General features: G+C 36.5%; 1 protein-coding gene across 3 annotated transcripts in view; it reads right to left on the reverse strand.

Annotated features, from left to right (window-relative positions):
• The window catches only part of LOC150100074 (transcriptional repressor NF-X1-like), a 222,136-nt gene that overhangs the window by 30,830 nt on the left and 173,462 nt on the right, over nt 1-17,844 (reverse strand). For all 3 annotated transcript variants that reach the window (XM_090403287.1, XM_090403285.1, XM_090403286.1), the window contains exon 11: nt 110-311. In XM_090403287.1, coding sequence (XP_090259413.1) covers nt 110-311 — 202 coding nt within the window. The remainder of the gene's footprint in view (nt 1-109; nt 312-17,844) is intronic.

Genomic DNA, 17,844 nt, shown 5'->3' on the forward strand with positions numbered 1-17,844 from the left:
GAAATTTTAAAGAATATTATCTTAGAACAATAATCTTAAACACCTAAAACAACTTAAATTTTTTAAATTCTTCTGTTGTAAAATCGGACATCACGTCATAATCAATTACCTGTTTAGCTAGTTGAACTAAATCTGATATTTTGTCATAAACAAGGGCTACAGAAGATGGACTTTTTTTTGTTTCCTCCTTTAAAAAGTTGGAATAGCTGGGAGGTCCTGGTTTATTAGATATATCAGGATTTTGTATGTTAAGGGCTTCAGCCAAGCGCCTATTCCTTTCAAGAATTGCACATTCTTCATTACATTCCAGGCTGAAAACAGAAAGTTAATTCTATAAATGGATATATATATATATATATTTTTTTTTTTGTTTGTTTTGTTTGTTTCCAAAAAGATTCTTTACTCCATATTTTCATCTTTAATTAACTTTATTCATTTATTTAAACTCAAATTGAAATATCATACAGAACAACCCATCAGAAGGTATGAATATTAATTAATAGCAACTTCAGACTAAAGAAATGGCAGCCTTAATCACTGATCTCACAATTGTCAGTTATCACTTGAAATATTTTAATATGATTACAATTTAACACAAAACATGCAACCAAAGTTTTATAAGTACTAATGAAAAAATTGAAAGATGCTTTATTTATATGTACAATTATAAGAAAACAATTTTTTTAGAGCTTTTTATGGCAGTCAGCTCAGCTTCGGCAGAGCTGACTGCCACTGAACACGTCCACAGGTGGCGATAGTGGAGTGGTCCCCAGATATGGAAGTGAGCTGTGTGACATAATCAGAGGTTTCTCACTGACAAGCAGTCGTGGACCAACAGCAGTAGTTGCTACTAGAGTGTGGAGGAACAGAGTGGGCAGCTCTGCTCAACTTAAAACCTCACAAAAACCCTAAGATAGCTATGTCATGGCAAGTCAGCACCACCATAAAAGCACTTACCCTAGTAGTGAGCAGCAGCACCACCAGTACTGGATTGAGGCTGAAGAAGAATTTGGCAAGGATTAAGACCAAACAATATAGGCATGGAAACCTAATGGTTACATCACTGCGAGGTGGAAGGAAACAGGAACTCACAACTTTAATTTCCCAAGACTACATAGCATGGAAGCTGAACTAAAGAATTCCCCCAAGTAAGGGAAACTAGCTCTTCTGAGAACTGGAAGTGAGGGTCTCCCTGGCAGGAGAGGGAAATCACCATAGGGCCTCTCATGCCATCAAGCAGCAAAATTCCTGCAAAATAGATACTTGGAAACTGAGATCTATGAAGCAATGTGGAAAATTAGAAGACTTAAAGATGGAAATGAGATTACTGAACATTGACATTCTTGAGTTAGTGAGGTAAAATGGCCAGACACTGGAGATTTCTGGAGTAGAGATTACAGAATGATCTATTTGGATTCACTGAATGCCATAGCAGGTGTTGGATTCCTGGTAAATAAAAAAATTACGACATAAGATTAAAACTATTTGGGGATATAATGAAAGAATAATCCTTATTTAGCCCTTATATAGTTATACATGCCAACAACAAGATAACACGACAAAGAAATAGAAGTGTATGAACAGACTGAAGTACTGATGAGAGTAAATGATCAAGAAAACTTGATCTTGATGGGAAATTGGAATGCAATTGTTGGAAAGGAAGAGAAGATTATTGGCAATTTGGACTAGGCAAACAGAATGGAAGAGGAAAAAAGACTCATCGAATTCTGTAAAAGCCACAATCTAACCATAGCAAATACACTATTTGAACAGAAAAAAAAAAAAAAAAAAATACAAATGGATTGCACCAGGCAACATGCAACTATCAATTAAACTACATAATCATCTGAAAAAAAAAAAAAAAAATCATAACCAGGTGAAAATATCTAAAAAGTCATCCTGGAGTAGATGTGAACACTGACCATATCCCAGTCATTATGATAAGTAATTTACAATTGAAGAAATCATACATAAATAAACCACACACAAAATTATATAAATGCTTGCAAAGAATTTCGAGAGAAGAAACAGGCAAATTAATAAATTCCCAGAAGCCACATGAAAAAGAAATTAATGAACAGTGGGAATCTTTAGAAAGAGAGAGAAATAAACAAAGCTGCAGAAAAACAATCTGAAAAAGAATAGAAAAAATTACAATATAAGCCATGGATCACTAGAGAAATATTACAACTAACGATACAAAGAAGAAAGCATAAAAATGCAAAAAACCAAGAGGAATATAGGGAATATAGAAACATGGTGAACAGAGAAGCAAACCCAAGAAAGCCAAAAGAAAAATGGATTGAACAAACATGCAAAACAATCAATATAAACATGAGTAGCAGTAAAATTGAAAGGGAATACAACAATATAAAAAAACACAAATCACAGAAAAGATAAAGACACTGAACCCGATAAAGAGCAAGAATGGGAAAGTGCTAATTAAAGATGATAAAATAATGCAATGATTGTGCAATACACTGAAGAACTTTATAGAGGAGAGAAATTAGATAAATTGCTCCAGAGAATGATGAGAAAGGGCCAACTTTTCTTAAAAGTCAGATTTTGATAAAGCTCTTAAAGAAATGTAACAATCTAAAACCAGGAATAGGCCAAATCCCAGGAGAAATTTTACAAGTGCAAAATGTAAAGTACATAAAATTATCAATCAAATATACACAACTGGTGAAATCCCAACAGATTTTGAGAAAAGCATTATTTTAGCAATTCTAAAAAAGCCCAAGCACAAGCATCTGAAGATCACTGAATGTTAAGCCACTTACCTCACAGTCTTAAAATTCTAACTAGAATTATCTATTGCTGTATTGAAAGAAGTACATTTATCTGATGATCAATTTGGCCCCAGAGGTAGTAGGACAAGAAAAGCTATACTAACTTTCCAAATAATCATAGGAAAAGTACTTAGAATAAACACATCATTGAATAGAAAAAGCTTTTGACAGCACTGACTGGAATATAATGTCCAAAGTCCTCAAAAATCTGAAAATAGATTACAATGACAGAAGACTAATTTATCAACTATATAAAAATCAAATTGCAGTCACAGGAAAACAAGAAAAGGTGTTAGACAAGGGTGTGGACTTTTGTCTTTGCTTTTTAATATTTACATTGAAGAAGCTCTGAAGAAATTTAAATAAAAAAATCAATAGTGGAAATTCAATGGTAGGCTTTACCTACCCTATAATATAAAATGATAAGCTTTTTTTTAAACGTTTTTGTGTCAAGTTATTTGAAACGTTTTGAAACTCAGGGCTACCCTCCCTGAGTGTCGGGTCTTCAAAATTCAAGGAGAACGGACCTACCAGTCAGGAACTTGGGGGATTGGGCACTGTGTGTGTGTGTGGGGGGGGCTCTTTAGAGTCTTCAAAATTCGAGTCATCAGAATTCAAGGAGAACTGGCTTACCAGTCCTGAACTCGGGGGGTGTAATCCCCCCCCTTTCGAGTCTTCAAAATTCAAGGAAAACCGGCCCACCAGTCTGGAACTCGGGGGGGGGGGGGGGGGGGGGGGGCTTTCGAGTCATCAGAATTCAAGGAGAACTGGCCTACCAGTCTGAAACTCTGGGGTTGGACACCATATGCACCAGGGGGTGGAACCCCCTTTCAAATCTTCAAAATTCAAGTCATCAGAATTCAAGGAGAACTGGCCTACCAGTCCAGAACTTGGGGGGGGGGGGGGGGTGCCGTAGGCATCAGGGGGCAGAGTCCCCTAGTAATACAATAATATTTGAAGACAACATAACCTTAATTGCAGAAAATTAAAAATCACTTCAAGAGATGAATAAACTCCAAAACAAAAGATGCAAGATAAAAATGAATGAGGAACAAAAGTAATGAAAGGTAGCAGGGATGGAGAGCAAATCATAAATATCACAATAGATTGGAAAAGATTGTGGCAAGTAAAAGAATTTAACTACCTAGGAAGCCTAATAACATCTAATGGGAGAACAAGAATAGCACAAGCAAAAAAGACCAGAAAAGAACACTATTAGCGTGAAAGAGTATTCATGACTTATTTTTAACAGAATTAACAACACCAAACAAACTATTTTATAAAATGATGTTTATTAACTGCTTATGTTTTACTGAATTTCAAATCAGTATCATCAGAGCACAAAACATATGCACAATGCATATGCAACAATGAGTGAGTGAAACAATACAATTTTTAATTGTATTGTTTAAGGAAATTACAACGTAATTACAATTTAAGGAACAACGTAAACTAGGATGTACATTAAAATAAATTTTAATATACTTCAATATTTTAGCAACGTTACGTTGCCATTTTCAAGGAACTTAAGAACAAGACACGTGCATGCAGGCACAACAAACAGTAAGTGAGGAAGAAGCAGGAAGCTATTCCTGCTTCTTTAGAGTCCTGATGGTGCCCCCTAGCGGGCAATGTTGGTATTCTTTGGTGATTGGGCTGAAGGTCTTCTGATGTAGGTTTCCCAAATTTGAGGCAGTCTCATGCAGCCAAATTTGTTGAGGTTTGGATTGTTTCTTAGGGCTGAAGCTGATTCCATGAAAAGCTTTTCATATTTGTATTTACTACGGTGTATTATCATGGCTTTCTTCCACCATATTCTATGGCAAGGAAAATTTTACAAACAAATAGAGGGGACAGCCATGGGTTCTCCACTCTTCCCACCCTTGGCCAACTTTTATATGGAGACTTTTGAAGAGAAAGCCTTAAACTGTGCCCAACAAAAACCAACCATTTGGCTTCGCTATGTTGATGATGTGTTCGCTATTTGGCCACATGGCTCCGATGCACTCCTCTCTTTCCTAATACACTTCAACAATCAAATTCACCCTGGAAGAGGAAAAAAACAACTGCCTTCCTTTCTTAGACACACTAGTCACCTGCTAGCCTGATGGAACCTTTGTTTTCTCAGTCTTATAGAAAACCCACACACATACAGGCAGATACATTCACCAACAATCCTGCCACCCCTCCTTGCAACAATATGGAGTCATTAAGACACTACACAACAGGGCTAAACTTATCTGTTCAAATGACAATGCCCTAACCACAGAACTAAACCACATTCTCAACACTTACTCAGCCAATGGCTACCCCCCCCAAAAAATATTGAAACCAGTAACCCACAACCCCCCCCCCTCTTCCCCCCCACAACAAGGATTACTCTAAATCCATCACCACACCCTATATCCGAAACACCTCAGAAAAAATTACAAAAATCCTAAAAAAACATGACTTAACTTCTTGTTACAAAACATATATAAAAAATTTGGTATCCCTTATCCGCTCTACTAAAGACCGACCCCCCCCCCCAGACCTACCTGGTGTATACCAGGTCCCTTGCAGCTGTAAGCTGTCCTACTTTGGCCAAACAAGCAGGACAGCAAATATCAGAATTTCAGAACACAAGGACTATATCCGGTTTTCACCAATACAGCCACTCTGGTCTTGCTGACCATGCGCTGGATACCTGCCATAGAATATGGTGGAAGAAAGCCACGATAATACACCGTAATAAATACAAATATGAAAGGCTTTTCATGGAATCAGCTTCAGTCCTAAGAAACAATCCAAATCTCAACAAATTTGGCTGCATGAGACTGCCTCAAATTTGGGAAACCTACATCAGAAGACCTTCAGCCCAATCGCCCAAGAATACCAACATTGCCTGCTAGGGGGCACCATCAGGACTTTAAGAGAATTAATAGCTTCCTGCTTCTTCCTCACTCACTGTTTGTTGTGCCTGAGTGCACGTGTCTTGTTCTTAAGTTCCTTGAAAATGGCAACGTGACGTTGCCGGAATATTGAAGTATATTAAAATTTATTTTAATGTATATCCTAGTTTACGTTGTAATTTCCTTAAATTATCTAGTAAAAATGCATAACCAACGTCTAAGTCTTTCCACGAGAAGATTTTCACTAGTCCTATTTTGGCATCCTCCAATGTCGTAAAAAAATAAAAAAATAATAAATAATACAGTTATGTGGACGTGTTCTTAAGATAAGTCTCCCAAATTTTTGGCAAATTAATGCAACCGTATTTGTTCGGTTAGGAGAGTTCTTCAAAGCCATGGCTGACTCAAAAAATAATCTATCAGATTTGTTGCTGGTTTTCCCTTTCAGTCATTTCCAACCTTAGGTGACTTGGTAGGCATTGCCCACAAAGTATTCCTGGTGAGATTTTTTACAGGGTAGTTCACCATTGCTCCCCCCCCCCCCCCCCCATTTTATCTGGACTCAGGACCAGCATATGGATGAGAACATATTCATGACTGTAATCAATGTGTGTTCACGGGGTCGGTTTGCCTGTTCTGGGGAACAAAAAAAAACAGTTTCCAGGTGAAAAAAAAAAAAACCACCTACCTCCGTATGAGACTGGTTAACTTGCCTTCAGTTGAAAGAGACCAAATAAAGGTTCCTCACGTCACTCATGGGAATCGAACCCAGGTCTTTCCGACCAAAGGGCTTCATCTATACTGACTGAGCTATGGAGGCTTTAATCAGATTTGTAATGATTTCTAAATAGCACATTATTTTTCTTCCATCTAATCCTGTGTGAAGGTCAGTCCAAAGTGTAGTCTGCCAGTCTTGACTTTCCATAATAATGGTAGTGAATGTATTTTTTTTATGTTCTTCCAGGCAGATGTTAACAGATCTTCCTGTCTGCCCATAGCCGGCCAAGTCAGTCACAGGGAACTTCATACGCTCCAGGGTGTGCTAGAGGGTGAAGTTTATCCTTAGGTGAGCAGATCAGAGTTGCTAATTTACCATGGGGTTTGAATGTGTTGTGAATACCATGTTTCATCGGTACTTTGGCTATTTTTTCTGATGTACCTCTGACATAGGGAATAGAAATGGTAATGCTGTGTTCTTGTGTATTGGGGGGGGGGGGGGAGAGGGGGTAACGGGAGTATGTAGTATTTTATCTATTTTGTAGGAATTGTAGCCATTGGCTAAGAATGTATGGCGCAGATATTTGAGTTCTGTGGACAGAGCTGTATCGTTAGAACAAATGGCTCTGTGTGCAAGTGTTTTTAAAATGCCATACTGTTGACTCAATGATGTGATTGTTTATGTAGATATCTTCCTGTAGATTGTTTATGTAGATATCAATGATGTGATTGTTTATGTAGATAAATGGAAAACGATAGTGATCCATAAACATGGATCACTATCTTTTATTTTTATCTTTTATCTATTATGACTAAAGCATCAAGAAAAGGTAAACAGTTATTAGATTCTCTTTCTACTGTGAAAAGTGGATTGTGGGGTGTTGGCTATTTAGGTAGGTGACAAATGCATCCAAAGTGTCTTGTCCATGGGGCCAAATGGCAAACATATCATCAACATAGTGTAACCACACTAGGGGCTTGTATGTAGCTGTGGTAAGTACTTTGAAAACAAAGTGTTCCATGTAAAAGTTTGCTAAGAGTGGGGGGGGGGGAGGAACCCCATAGCAGTACTGTTAGTATGTTTGTAGATTTTTCCTCCCCATTGTAAAATAATCTGCATACATAGTAAATTTGAATAATTCAAAGATATCAGGGAGAAATTTAAAAAATTTAAATGTAAAATATTCAGTCCATTTCAAATCAAGTGTGTGTATAAGTGGTACATTGGTAAATGTAGAGGTGACATCAAAACTAACCATTATGTCTGAATTTTTAAGGATATGATTTTTAACTAGTGATTTGAAATGGAATGAATTTTTTACAAAAATAGGAATTGCCAGTAGGGGAGGGGAAGGCAAGGGACTTGGCTAACTGTTGGGCAAGTTTATACATGGGACTACCTATGCTATTAACTATGGGGTATAGGGGGATGTTAGATTTATGGATTTTTGGTAATCCATAAATGCAGGGTGGTTTAACATGAGCCAGTTTTATCTTTTTTGATTATTTCTTTTGGCCAGGAAGTCATTTTTTTCAATAATTTGCAGACTTTTTTTCTTTGACACATAGAGGGGTCTCAATCTATAATTTGGTACACAGAACCATCACATAGGAGATAATATAAGTAGTTAATAAAACATCATTTTATAAAATAATTCGCTTGTTGTTGTTAATACCATTAAAAATAAGTTATGAATAACCATCAACACCTAAGCTTATCTATTAGATGAAAGAGTATGTCACTGAGAACAAAGAAGCATTTTATTAAAACCTTTGTCTGGAGTTTGGACTCTCAAAAAAAAAAAGACAAATCAAGACTTTTAGCATTCAAGATGTGGTGTTGGCAATGAATGCTGAAGATCACATGGACCGAAAGAATTACAAATAAAGAAGCATTAAGAAAGGTAGAAAGAGACATACTACACATGTTAAAAAAAAAAGGAGAAATAACATGATAGAATACCTATTAAGACTCTCAGACTGGACTATAAAATTGATTGATGGGAAGATGTAGGGGACACCTGGTAGAGGGAGACCAAGAACCAAATATGTGACATCAAAAATGGATGAAGCTAACAAACAGTCAAACTAACAGCACAAAACAGAAGACCAGCCCATGCTACCCACCAACCAATAAATTGAGAAGAAAGAAGAAGCTACTGGGGGAGGGGGGATTTAAAATAATCACAGATCATGCCTTATTTCATTTTTTACATAATGTCAACAGAAAAATTTAAGTGCAGCAATAACAGAAATGTATTAAATAGTTTCATATAATGAAGATATATAAAACAGCAAATAAACATAAAAACAGTTTAGTCAAACAGCCACAAATGATGGTTAAATCAGTTCTTGACATGATTGATGAAAAATTGATGAGCACATCTAGAGTATTTTGCTACTCTCAGTTTCTCTGGGATGAAAATTAAATTTCTGTTAACAAAAATGAAGTAAAAGATAAGAACTGCTATTCACAGTTATATAAAATAACTGAAGAGAAAATTCAAAACTGCTAAATGGAAAAAAGGAAAATGAATCAACAATTCATACCAGCCTATGGTTTTAGCCATATCCATATCAGTAACCTATGCTAAGACTTCTCTTATTATTAATATAATCAGGTATGACCACAGTAATTAAATTTTGATGATGGTTGTTAACAAGCACAATAAATCTTATTAAAAGATGTTAATAGAATTGATGTTAAAGAGTAATCTGATATGTTTCACATATCACATGCATGCTTTATTGTTAATCTGGGCTGCATAATATTCATTATAACCAGGTTTTGTGAAAAAAGAAAGAGGTCTCAGGTTTTGTAGCACTGAGTCTCTTTGCCTCACTGGTCTTACCACATCTTATGTAAAAAACTCTACCCATTTTAAAAACTTAATTGAAAATCTTACTTTAAATAATACAGACAAATTGATCAGCTTTGACATCATCTCATTGTTTACCAATATTCCCCTAATTGACACCTTGACACTCTTCAAAAACGTTTTTCCTTCTAATATCTTAGAGCTCTTTTCCTTTGCCATCAATTCTGGTTATTTTTCTTGAAAGAACAAAATCTACAAACAGATAGAGGGAACTGACATGGGTTCCTCCCCCCTCTTGCCAATTTTTACATGGAAAATTTTGAAAAACGAGCCATAGACTCTTCCCCTCTAAAACCTTCTATCTGGCTAAGATATGTAGATAATGTGTTCTCTATTTGGCCTCATGGCCTAGACACATTAGAATCCTTCCTCGGTCACCTCAATAGTCTACATCCAAGAATCCAGTTTACGATGGAAAAGGAAAATAACAATAGTTTTACCCTTCCTAGACACCTTAGTAACATGCCTTCCTAATGGTAATAACCTTTCTTTCTCTGTATATAGAAAACCTACTCATACAGGCAGATACATTCACAAACTTTCCCACCACCACCCCTCTCAGCAATATGGCATTATTAAAACTCTAACCAATAGAGCCCACGATCTTTGTTCCAGTGAACAGTGGGCCCTTTCAACCAAACTCATACACAATACCTTCCTTTCCAATGGCTACAATGATTACAGAATTAAAAAAATAATCAAGTCCTTCCCCATTCCTCGACCATCTCTTCAGAAGGGCTCAGAAATGCCATCACCATACCTTACATCCATGGCAAATCAGAAAAAATAGCCAATCGTTAAAAAAGTACTACCTCCATACCATAAGCTTGCTACCCTTATCCATTCCACCAAAGATCAGCTCCCTCCTCTTTCAGTGCCTGGAGTATATAGAGTACCTTGTTCCTGTAAACTGACTTACTTAGGACAGACAAGCAGATCAGCACCCATCCGATTAGAAGAACACAAGTCATACATCTGCAATCACGAATATAGTCAATCTGGCCTTGCAGACCATGTTTTGGATCCAACCCACAGGATCTCCTGAAAAAAAAAAAAAAAAAACACCATGCTCCACCATAGTAAATTCAAAAAAGAAAGACTGTTCTTTGAATCTGCATCTGCACTCAGGAATCAACCTAATTTAAACAAACACAGTTGCATAAAACTTCCCAAAATTTGGGAAACATTAATTATCAGAGATCTCTCTCTTTACATCCTAAGCCACCTGTAAATGCCCTTAGAGGGTGCACTGCCTAGATAGGACTTTAGTTTCACTCACTGTTGTATTGTATTTGTGTGTGTTGTTACAAAAAGTTTTTTGTAATCACTGAAGATGTCTCTATCATTGAGATGAAATACTGGAAGCATTAAAATTAGTTTTAATCCTTTCTCAGTGCTGATAATATTCCATTAAGCCTCCAGCATGAATTTTTCACAGTGCTTAAGCTTTAACACATGAAGTGGTGTGGTGTTAAGACAGAAACACGCGTGACCTTGATTGAAAACAACCAATACACTTGACTATTTTAAATCGAATTTTATTGTTTTAAAGCCAATCAAAGCAAGGCGAAGACCAGCAGAACAATTTCATAGTAAAATCGCACCTTATCAATCCAAACGTATAAGTGTATACATTCGTATTTTTGTGTTTATAGTCAGCGATAGAATACTGTGTGTTGAAAATAGGCCGATTATAAACAAACTTGGAAGAAGAAGTATTTTTGTGTTTGTACTACATAGCAGATACTACATAGCTGATGTCATACACATTGAAGATATGTGAAAGAGTAATTGAAGGAAGGATACGGCAGGAAACGAAAATTGGTGAGGAGCAGTTTGGATTTATGCCAGGAAGAGGGACAACGGATGCGATATTTGAGCTAAGGTGATTGATGGAGAAATATAGAGAGATGCAAGTGGAGCTGCACATGGTGTTTACAGACCTGGAAAATGCATACGACAGAGCGGCCAGGCAGGAAGTATGGAGGTGTATGAGGAAGAAGGGGGTGTCGGAGAAGTACGTGAGGATGGTGAAGGAGATGTATGAGGGAACAGAAACTCAGGTCAGGTCTAGTGTCAGCATGACAGAAGGGTTCCTCATTGTCATAGGGCTACACCAAGGGTCAGTTCTGAGCCCCTACCTCTTTGACCTGGTCATGGATGTACTAGTGGAGGATGTCAAGGAGGCACCATGGAGCATGCTGTTTGCCGATGACATTGTTCTATGCGAATCATCCTGAGAGAAGCTTGAAAATACCCTGGAAGAGTGGAGAAAGGTATTGGAGGAGAGAGGCATGAAAATTAACCGGGAGAAGACTGAATATATGTCAACAGGGAGTGACGAGGATATGATCATACGACTTCAGGGTGAAAGACTAATTTCAGGGAAGAAATTCAAGTACCTTGGGTCGGTCGTCGAGAGGAATGGTGACCTGGATGAGGAAATATAGCACCGAATAACATGCGGCTGGATGAACTGAAGGAAGATGAGCGGGTTCCTGTGCGACAAGAGAGTGAGTTGTAAGAGGAAAGGAAAGCTGTATAAGATGGTGTGAGGATGGCGATGCTTCATGACGTGGAGACATGGCCTATAACAAAGGCACAAGAGAGGAAGATGGAGGTAGCGGAGATGTGGATGTTGAGATGGATGAGTGGTGTGACAAAGAAGGACAGGATAAGGAATGACTACATCAGAGGGACGGTTAAGGTGGGACCAAGAAAGTAGGCTGAGGTGGTTTGGATACGTAGAGAGAGGAAGGGTGAGGAGTATGTTGGTAAACGAGTGGAGTATATGGAGTTGGAGGAAAGGAGGAAAAGAGGCAGGCCAAAGCTCAGGTGGAGAGATAAGGTGACAGAGGATCTTAGGGAGAAAGGATGGAGTCTGAAGGATGCCCTGGACCAGAGAACTTGGAAGAGGAAGGTTAAATATCGGTGCGCCGACCCCGTTTAACATGGGATAAGGCACAGTGAAAGAAGGCGGCTACATAGCAGATACAGTCATAAGTACAGTTTTTAAAAGTAAACATTTAAAACTTTTTTCTACTATTATTTGTTGATTTGCTTCTGATCGATACAATCTATACTAGTCAAATACTAATCAAACCCTATTTAAAAAATTATGGGAACATTAAACGACAAAGACCAAGTGGATATCAAAGAAGAAAAATTTAAAAAAAATGAAAGAAGAAGCTGTTACAAATATGTCGGGAGCTATTATAAAATACATAATGCCAGCGACATCAGTTTCAACCATAGCAGGTGAAATAGTGGCAGAAGAACAGCAAGAAATGAAGATACTTTGGAACAAATAGTTCAGCAGGATAAGAAAAATATTGATGATGAAAAGAATATTGAACTCAATACGACAGAAGCAATAGAACAAGTAAAAAACGTCAATAGTAAAGAAATGGAATGGACAAATACAAATGAAATATTCTACAATGTTGCTGCTTGGTCAATCCCAGTACCAGATGAAATTAAAATCTATATTATTAAGCAAGGAAGTGAAGTATTTCAAAATAAAGATGGACCTTTTGATGCAACAGATAGATCTGGAATAGGAATTAAAGGAGATCATCGCCAACTTACAAAATCATGGTTTTATAAAGAACTACCAAATGGCAAAAATGTTCTTAGAACTTGGATGGTTTATTCTCAGACAGCAAAGAAATTATACTGTTTTTGTTACCGTTTATTTGCCTGTGGCAATAAAACTAGAGTATCGAGTTTTGTGAATGGTTTTAATTAATGGTGGAAATTAAATCTAAAGATTTTGCAACATGAAACTTCGGAACATCTCATCTTAATTGCTCAGAAATCTGCAAAACTTCAGCACCATGGTTAAAATTGAATAAGACTATAGATCAAGTTACTCGAGGTCAAATTATTAAGGAAAAGAACAAGAATGAAGCATGTTTTGAAGAGAGAGTTTTGGATGGAATTCTCTTTTTAGCTCGTCAAAATCTTCCTCTTCAAGGTCATAGAGAAGATTTGTCAGCAACAGATAAAGGAAATTTTTTGGAGTTAATTCAGTTTCTATCTCATTATGACCCTGTTCTAAAAGAACATTTATTAAGAACTGAACATTCTGCTTTACATAATAGGAGATAAAGCTCATACTTATCTCCTGCAAGACTTGAAAATCTAAAACTCTTTCTTGAAAATGAACGAGAAGGAATGGTGAATAGAGCAATCGAATATGCAACAACAAAATGTAATAAATTGGACATTGCTATAAAAAAAAAAAGGGGGACAGAAAAAGGCTAAAGAGAAAAATGTTGGATGATGTTGGTCTTACACTTCAAGAGGAGGTGAGAAGATCGATGTTTGCCTCGATTGCTTTTTTTCTAGAATTATGTGGCCGTAACAAAGCAATGGATGAAATGATGATTTTTAGGATTCTACAACCCAATATTTTAATACATGGCACAGAAAAAGATTTCGAAAATTGCATCTGCAATTTAACAAATGTCTATGATGAATTTCAAAGTGAAGATATAATTCCTGAAATAAAAAGACTTCAGAGACATATAACAGCTCTTAATATCAGCAAACAAGAAGCAGAAAAATGGACAGCTCTTCAATTATTACAGTTCACAGTGGGATTTTGTGGAATCTCTTCCAAATATTTTACTGTGTTAAAGAATTTTTTTAAACTATTTGTGTATCAATGGCTTCTTGTGAAAGAAATTTTTCTCAATTAAAATTAATAAAAAATTACCTGTAGTCCAATATGACAGAAGAGAGACTAAGTAATTTATCCATACTTTCTATAGAAAATAATTATGCCACCAAGATAAACTTTGACAAAGTTATTGAACATTATAAGCAATGTTAAATGCCACAGAATGTAAAATAAAATGTGTGTTGAAAGTTAAAACAGATATGTTTTTTTTTGGAGGGGGGGGTCAAAAAACAATACTGCCCTGGGTATCAAAGATTCTGGTTATGCCACTGCCTCTAGCCACAAAGAATCATAAAGGAACTTCACTAAACCAGCCATTTTAAATATACAGTATTTCCCTAAAAATACTAAAACAAAGAAGACAAGTCATCCTTCTTTTTGTGAGTTTTGTTGTTATCACATACTGTCAATGGTTGGGAAAAAGTTTCAGATGTGAAGATAACATCAAACCATTCTCTCCCCGCCATGGGAAACAGAAGTGTAGCTCACTCATAACACTGGCCAACAAAAAAAAAAAAAAAAAAATTTTTTTGCTGATTATGATCAGACACTTGTTTTTTACTAATTTGGGTGCACTGATTTCAAATATCAAACCCATTTTTCTTTTCTCTATTACATCAGGTTTTTCCTCTATGGCATTTTCTTTTTGCTAATTTGCAAATTTTTGATAGTTTTAAGGAGGCAGTACTTTAGAGGATCAAAAAAATCGATTTTTTAATATTATTTTCTGAAAGTATGTACTTTTAAAAATCTGTTCCTAACTTTTTATCAAGAAATTCGAAAAATTCCCGAAGATATAGCCTATTATTCAAAGCGGTGCGCAGATCAGAATCGGAGTGCTCACTGCTCTCGTTTGTTAGTAAACGAATGCGTAAGAACCTGCAATGGCACGTACTGGTGCTTTGAATGCGAGAGAGGCCGATATCCGACCTAATACATTTAGGTGATGAAAAGTAGGTGATGACAACTGCCTAAAACAAATGAATGCTATATGCGTCATAGCGGACAAAGAACGATCGAAATCAGTCAATCATTAATCGATCGTGAAAGTATGATGAGCACTTATAACGTTTCAATAAAGTCTGGTTTTTTTTGTCTTGTTAATTGCATGTTAGTCGGCAGTGAAGAAAATACATCATGTCTACTACTCGAAATTGTGTCAATAGTGTAGATTCCTTCTGCTACATTTGTGGCAGCTTTACTGTTTCCAGTCAAAGGACAAATATCATTGATTTCGTTAAGAAAGTGTACTTTGCATACTTTGATGTAAAAAATGCAGATCAGGACAAGTCATGGGCTCCAAATAAAGTGTGTAAGTCATGTGTAGAAAATTTACGACAGTGGAACAAGGGAAAATGCCAAAAATTAGCTTTTGGCATTCCAATGATTTGGCATGAACCTAAAAATCACGTAGATGATTGCTATTTTTGTTTAGTTCAGACTTCTAGTTATAAGAAGAATAAGAAAAAAATTGTGTATCCAAATCTCGACTCAGCAATTCAGCCAGTTGCTCATTTCAATGAAATAGCTGTGCCGATTTATAAAGGACGTTTACTAACAAGCGAGAGTGGTGAGCGCTCCAATTCTGATCTGCACACCGCTTTGAATAATAGGCTATATCTTCGGGAATTTTTCGAATTTCTTGATATTTCTTGCTGTCTACGAGGTCAGAGTATATTTTTGTCTGTCAATTGTGTGGGTTCTAGGTGGTTTGCATGTCTTTGCAAGATGAAAAAGCCAAGTTTACAGGAAGAAAATCTGCCACCTCCATGTGATATAATTCCTTGGACCAGGAAATTATAGATATGGTGCAGTGTTATTATAAGAATCAATTTATAAAGCATGTTTAAATCATGAAACAAAGGCAAATGAGTGAAAGAATTTGTAACTTAGTTCAATGTGATGGAGTCTAGTTGCATGACAGTGCTATATATTCTAGTTACACGAGAGTGCTATAAAGAAAATTCTGAGGGCTAAAAAAAAAGTTTTGCAAGTACCTAACACCAGGGATGAGCATTCATGATGACAATCTGTTACTGATTTTGAAAGTTTAATGTTTAACATGGACCACAAAGCATGTCAATGATACTTCTTGATAGGCCAAAATACTGAAGAAAGCGACATTAAAAAGTGCATGCATGTGATGGAATCAAAGTAAAGTCAATATCTTGAGCTTAAAATCAGCATATTTTAGTGGTGTTCAAATTCAACTAGCATTAACTTAACTGATCAATTGAAAAGTGAGTTCAACTTATCAAAATTTTCATTCTTGATCTTCCGCAGTGAAATTATGCATGAACTCTACCTAGATCAGTGTCGATATTTTTCGATAAATAGCATCAACATTTCATTAGGTATGCGAGATTCCATTCCTCCAGAGTTAAACTGCCAACAACAGAAAGGAAGATATCATAGTCAAACATTAGAAAAAAGATTTAGTCTGCGTGGTTAGCCTAGTGGCTATGCGCTTTGCAACCATATGGCTGGGAAAGGAGTGTCTTAGATTCGATTCCTGTCGACAACGTGAGGAGCTTAAGGATCTTCCTCAGCTATAGCCAAGTTAGCCAGTCTTGGGCATGGACAGCAGGGTTTTCCCCCCAGTTTATCTGGGGTTTTTCATCCCGCAAGCAGACGAACCGGCCCCATGAACACACACGGATACAGTCAGGAATACATAAGCCAGTCCTGAGCCTGGATAAAAATAGGGAGGATTGAGATGGTGCCATACCTCCCCATAAAAGGGGCTCATGGCCATTGAATCACCATACAAAATGAATGAATGAAGAACAGAGATTGAAGAATTGGAGATACTTAGGATATTGCAGAATATTAATGTAAATAAAGCATAGATTAGATGGGATATCAGCTCGCATTTTACAAGAATGTACAAGGGTAATGCCTGTAACTAGGTTGCTTAATTTAAGTCTCAGCTCTGGCAAAGTCCTTAGTGAAGTGGAAAGAGGACAAAATAATTCTTTTTGATGAGGAAGGCACTAATTAGACTGCAGCAGCAAATTATAGACCAATTTGTATCTCAAGAGAGGTGGTAAAAGTAGTGAAAACATTAGTCAAAGAGAGAATTGAGGAATCAGTGACATTGACTTAACTGAATAACAATATGATACTCAACGAGAGGCAGCATGGCTCTGTGAAGACGTCCTGCTATGACTCCATGGAAATCTGATAATAAGCAAAACTGCATCTCATGATCTAATATCTGGGTCAGCATGATTTCCAGAAGCCAGAAAAAAAAAATGTTTTGTCTAGTTTATTTAACCTTTCAACTCTCCCACAGTACTAGTGTATGCATGCCATAGTTTCAACCTTTTATGGATAGATGGTCATTTAAAAAAAAAAACTGATAAAATGTTTGTATGGATATAAATGATTTAATTGAGTGCCAATATTTCCATTATTTGTGGCGTAACTGTTGAAATATACTGATTCAGCTACCACACACAACTACAGAAATTCACATATTAACACTTTTTTTTTAACCTTTCTTTTTAACTACTTCTATGCAAAGTACAGTATTTACTTGAATATAACTTGCCCTTTCATATAACTCACACCCCTGATTTTACTTTACAAAAAAAGGAATTAATCAAGTTTCACATATACTTTGCACATGAAAAGAAGTTCAAACATATTCACATCAGGGCGAAAGTAACTCGCTTGCCGAGGTAAAAAACACACTCCTCAACAGCCACTATACTGCAATGCAAGAAAAACAAGTGATATTATTGTATTGCTGCATAAGAGCAGAAACATTTGCAGTCTGTGTAATATATCTGTCAACAAATAGTGCAATTAGAAAAATGGGATAAAAATGGCACTAACAATAATCATGTGCCCTGATTCATTGAAAAAAAACAAAAAAA

This window comes from Typopeltis vanoorti, chromosome 13 (genome assembly GCF_054136105.1).
Source record: "Typopeltis vanoorti isolate ZY-2024b chromosome 13, IOZ_Tvanoo_1.0, whole genome shotgun sequence".
Classification (NCBI taxonomy): Eukaryota; Metazoa; Arthropoda; class Arachnida; order Uropygi; family Thelyphonidae; genus Typopeltis; species Typopeltis vanoorti.